The 5,386-nt window shown below is 26.4% G+C and overlaps 1 protein-coding gene across 1 annotated transcript; it reads right to left on the bottom strand.

Moving 5' to 3' along the window:
* LOC147815968 (uncharacterized) lies at positions 1–4,570 on the bottom strand. The gene is made up of 4 exons (XM_087157929.1): positions 4,454–4,570; positions 3,159–3,266; positions 1,142–1,255; positions 1–315 (listed from the first exon to the last, which is right to left on the bottom strand). Exons 2-4 carry the CDS (start codon positions 3,251–3,253, stop codon positions 156–158), a joined length of 369 nt encoding a protein of 122 aa, XP_087014055.1. The 5' UTR covers positions 3,254–3,266; positions 4,454–4,570; the 3' UTR covers positions 1–155.
* Positions 4,571–5,386: the final 816 nt, after the last annotated feature.

Raw genomic sequence — 5,386 nt, 5'->3', positions numbered from 1 at the left:
TCACAGCAATATTATTATTTAAATGTCAAATTCATACAGAATAAAATCAGAGTTGTTAAGGAGTTCACAGTTGTGCATTGTTTCAATGTCATGTTCTACAGGATATAAGATTTACAACTCTTTAAGTGTTGATTAACTTTTAGATCAGTCGTGATTTACTTTCTTTTGAACAATCTCCTGAACATTCGAGAGAAGCAACAAAAGCATCCTTGCTCTTTGGTATTTTGTTCAGATTGTTCGTTGATGGTTAGCTCAATATCACTTCGTTGCCAAAAATCTCTTTCATCTCTTAAGGGACAATCACGACTTATCAATCTAAAATTTAAAAGTAACATTCACTTTATTAGAAACTCAATGCAGTTTTTTGTTTTGTTACAACAGCTTCTTTTTTTAAATAAAAGCTTTTCGTTCGGAGTAATATGCGTTTAAAATCAGAGAAATTTTCTAATGCACAGATTTCAAAAAAAGTCAATTTAAGCTTTTCAATGGTCAAAACCGTTATCTGACTTACACTGTGAAACAAATTCGTGATGGATTTATTCGAAAGATTTAATTTTGCAGATTTATTTACGATGTGTTTTGTGCAAATTTTCCTGATTTAAAACTTTTACATCAATCAATTTATCCTAATTGCTTAAAAGTAGTTAAAAATATTCAAAATAAATTTTCTGTTAATTTCTTTTAAAATCCATTTAGCCAAAGTAAAATACCTCAATAGAGGGAAGAGCGCCAAAAAAAAACTTTTTAAAAATAGTACATTATCACACAAAAATCCAAAAAACACAAAATAAAACAGAAATGGTAGCATAAAGCGATAAGTGAGAACGGTCGCTTACTTATGGACATCTTGCAAAAATGATTTAAATATATATTCGTAATTAAGTTCGAAGATTACAAAATATGACATTAAAGCGTAAATAGATATCATTGGGATATATTTTTAAGGCGCACTCTTACTGAAGTATAGAACCACATTTGATTTCTCGGTTACCTTGAATTGGCCCGAATACTGGACTTGCGCAAGGTATTAATATACATTAATATATATATATATATATATATATATATATATATTATTGAGCACAAATAAAAATCATTACTTTACATATAAGCTAAGACAATTTCGAAAAAGCTTAAATACCTCTCCTCCTCAATGCCATATTCGATGGAGTCCTTATCATGTACTACATCCAACTTATATAATCTTGCAATCTTTTCCTCAGTGAATAAGTAAGTTGGATAAGTAAAGATATCCCTAAAAGTAAAAAATAAAGGAAAAAAAAGCATTCAACTTACAAGTTCAATATAGTGCTTTTGCTTAATAAGTTTGCTGTTAAAGATCAAATGCATTTATCAACTAAACAACAATTAGATATTTTAAAAATGTTACTATATGGAAGTATTTATTTTAAATACTTGTTTTAATTATTAATTTAATTAAAAACATTTAGTTCGTCGTAAGAGTGATTGTTAAAGTAGCAATCCAAAACTGTGTCCATGGATTATCTAAAAATGTTTAACAGTTAAAAAAAGTATGTTTGCAATTTAGTTATTAACCACGTTCGTTTTTTTATCTAAAATTTGTGAAGCAGAGACTTTGTTTTTTATTATTTTATGTTGTTTTTTCGGTAATTCTTTTATTGAGAATGGTCTATAAAAAATGACTGATGTTTATAAACAAAATACATTAAAAAAGAGTAAAACGATGAGATCAAACCTACAATAAAAATTTTCTAGTATAATTCATTCGAATATTTTTTTGTATCAAACTAAATGTCGTTTCTTGTGTAGAATTGTTTAGATCTCTTAAGACTTTAAGCTATTTTTTTTTACGAATTTTTTTAACCCTTTTCAGAAAATTGGTTTATACGAGTAATTTTGTTCTTCCTTTAGCAGTTGTATTTCTAATTATTTTATTTCATTTAACAAATTCTTGTAAAGTTAATGTGCTTAAAATTGTTTAAAAAGACTTAAATGTTTTTCTTGTGAAAGTGAAGAATTTAATTTTTTAAATAATCAGACGTATTCATTCGATTCATGCTCGATAAGTTCATTTAAATCATCTGTACCATTGATTCATAGGGATTAAAAATACTTAAACTAATCGACAGATTTGTTGTCATTTAAATTTTTATATCACCATTTTATTCTAAAATTGTTACGAAAGTACTATTTAAAATACGCCAAAAAAAAAAAAATCTCAAACACTGAAGTTCGTTTTAACTAAAATATGAAACTACCATTAAGGTGACAAAGGACTTTCAAAGAAGCAAAAATTTGCCAAAAAATCGATATTTTACATTTTATATTTTTGAAATCTTGTCATTTAACTGAACATTTAAAAAAAAAAATTTCAGGAATAAGAGCAAAATTAAGGAAGTTATGGCCATTTCAGTCTTGACCACACCCCTTTTTTTACCTTTTTTTGCCCGCAGGTAACTGCTAAAATTAGTTTCGTTTAAAATTAGTTTTAAATTGGTTGAATATTTTGTTAATTTTTTTAAAGAAATTTAAAGTATGTAATTATTAAACTAGCTCATTAGACAATATTTATAGGTATTTATATTAAAAAAAAGAAATATTTGTTCAGAAGTAAAATTTGCAATGAAAAAGTAGTAAATGTCCTTTTTCTCAAAATGTCTTTTTTGACAAATTTACAAATTTCAAACTGTTCCAGCGTAATGAATTTTCATTCTATTGACCTGAGAATTTAATGCTATATATTTATGAACATTATTAACATTTTGTTGGAAAAGTTTTTTGAATTAAGTGAATAGAATTTTTTTTATACATGATATTTTATAGAGGTATCATGATTTTTTCCTAAAAATGTAGGTTTTTTAACGTTTTTTTAATGTCATTTTTTTCTATAATAAAAAATAAAAAAAGTACTCCCAACAATTTTTTCAATATTACCTAATATGTAATATTTTAAAAGAATTTTGTCATTTTGACAAAATTTCAGACGCGAGGAGTAATATAAAAAAAACATAAAAAATTCAAAAATTTAAATTTTTTAATTTCTTAAATTTCGAAATTTTCTATAAAAGTTGTTTGTAACAATATAAATGTATTCTGAAAATTTCAAGCAAATCCCTTGATAATTTCAAAAAAAATTTAAAAGTCCCTTGTCGCCTGAAGAAAAATAATTATCATACCTTATAAACTCCTCATCTCCATCATTCTCAACCTCATCATCAACCTCATCATCATCCTCATCAGAGGTTTGCACCTCAGCTTTCATCTCCATCATACATTCCTCACCACTGAAATTGTAAAAAGAATATATTTTCTTGAATATTTCAGAAGTTAATAGATTTTTATTAAAAAAAAATTGTGACATCCAGTGATTCAAGTGATCATTGAATTTGACTTTCTTTAGGTTTAGAGTGTGCAAAATAAAAATGAGTTTTTTAAAATTTTTTGATCTAAATATCGTATTTTCTGCTACAGATATTTAAACTGAGGGTTGACAGTAAAAAAGCCTTTTAATTTGTGCAAACTTCTAATTAAAAAAAATCAAACAAAAAAAACAGTTTTTAAAAAAAATCAGACGCAAAAACATACATTCTCTAAATATGTCTTTTTTCAATTGTTTCGAGTTTTTTACCCTCAAAGTTTGAAAAGTAATCTGCAAAATGTGATGAATGTGCAAAATGCGAATTATTAAAAAGAATTGCAGACATGTGTATAAATCCAAAGATAAGTTCTAGTACTTTAGTTATACAGTCAAACTTATAGTTATATAGTGAACCTTCAAGGGTCCGAAATTTCGATTCACTATAACCAGGACTTCATTATATCTGCACTGCAAACAATTTCAACTAATTTTTCCAAACTGCTCCCTTTTATTACACATTATTTAAATAAATAACCCATTAAAAGAAACATAAAAATGATTAAAAAAAACAATATGAAATAACAAAAAAATGTGTTATAACTTTTATTTTTTTCTACTCTTCGTCTTGCGCGCAAAAAATTTAGGGATGGCCTTTATTTAGAGATGGGAAACTGAGATAGAAGAAGCAAAACAAGAAGAAATACATATGCCTACATTCCAGTCAATAGAAGGTTTTAAAAATCCGTACATGTATTTTATGAAAAAATTTCAAAATTACCAAAAAATGAAGGAAGGAAAATCAGTCGAAGACAGAAAAAAGTTCATAATATCCAATTTTTCTCTCTTCTTTCGGTTCACTATATACACAAAAAATAATATCATATTATATGTGTACAGTAAGGCACGGGAGCGAACATTTTGTTCACTATATCCGGGAGTTCACTATTAACCATGTTCACTATAGCGAGGTTCGACTGTATTTCATTCATTCGCTTCATGGTTTTTAATTGTGTGTTTGCTTTTAGTGTAAATCTTTCAGTTACTATAAAAGAGTACCCTTTTTTGAAAAAAAAAAATGACGAAAGCTTGAAAATTTTAAGAATAACTACTTACTCATCGGTTACATCAATCTCATCCAATTCAAAATCATCCCCATCGAATTCATCATCGAATTCGCTACCATCCTCATATGCTGAAACATTAATTTAAATAAAATCTGAATAAAACTAAGTTTTGAAAATAAGTCTTTCTTAAATAAGTTTGAAAATAAATGTTTCTTCAATTTAATAATAAAAGAAAGTTGAACATACTACCGCACGTACAATCGTTCGCAACTTTTATTTAAATTCAATTAAAAAGGATGAAATGGGAAGAACTCAAATGGGTAAATAACATTATAGTGTAATATTTTATTTGTTTTTTACTTTATTTTATTTTTTATTGATTATTTTTAATGCTTGAATAAGATATAGAAAAACATAAAATCGGGTGGATACTAGAATAGCCCACCCCTTGGCGATTTTTTAAAATCTCGCCAAACTAGATTTCCGGAAGATATTTTGGGAAATATTAATAAATAAATTGCTTAAAAAATCGTTAATTAATTATATTGTTAATTAATAATTGTTAATTTTTCAAATAAATTGTTAATGTTGCTTAAATATTTTCTTAACAATCAAAGAGCAATGTTGATCCCAGTACTAATCACCAACTTGGCGAGATTTCAAAAAGTCGCCAAGAGGTTGGCTATTCTAGGATTTTACCTGTAAAATCTATATCATCATTAAATTTCTCGATAAAAGTTTATAATTGAGTGACCTACTTATTTTGGCATTTTTTTCAAGTTCTTGCTGAAAACGGTAAAAATATTTATAAGGGAGATTTTCTCTGTTTTCGAGAAATAGAGAAAAATAGGAAATAAGAAATCGGGATAGAAATAACAGGAAAACAAAAGATTTTATATTCAGTATATTAAGCTTCAGGTTATAGTGTCAATCCAAGCAGCATCCTATTCTATACTCAAACTTATTTTTCCTCTAAAATTCC

This window comes from Parasteatoda tepidariorum, chromosome 2, assembly GCF_982258835.1.
Source record: "Parasteatoda tepidariorum strain Cologne lab strain chromosome 2, Ptep-v5.0, whole genome shotgun sequence".
Lineage (NCBI taxonomy): Eukaryota > Metazoa > Arthropoda > Arachnida > Araneae > Theridiidae > Parasteatoda > Parasteatoda tepidariorum.
Note: the sequence above shows the minus strand (reverse complement) of the source record. Positions and strands in the feature narration are given on the sequence as shown.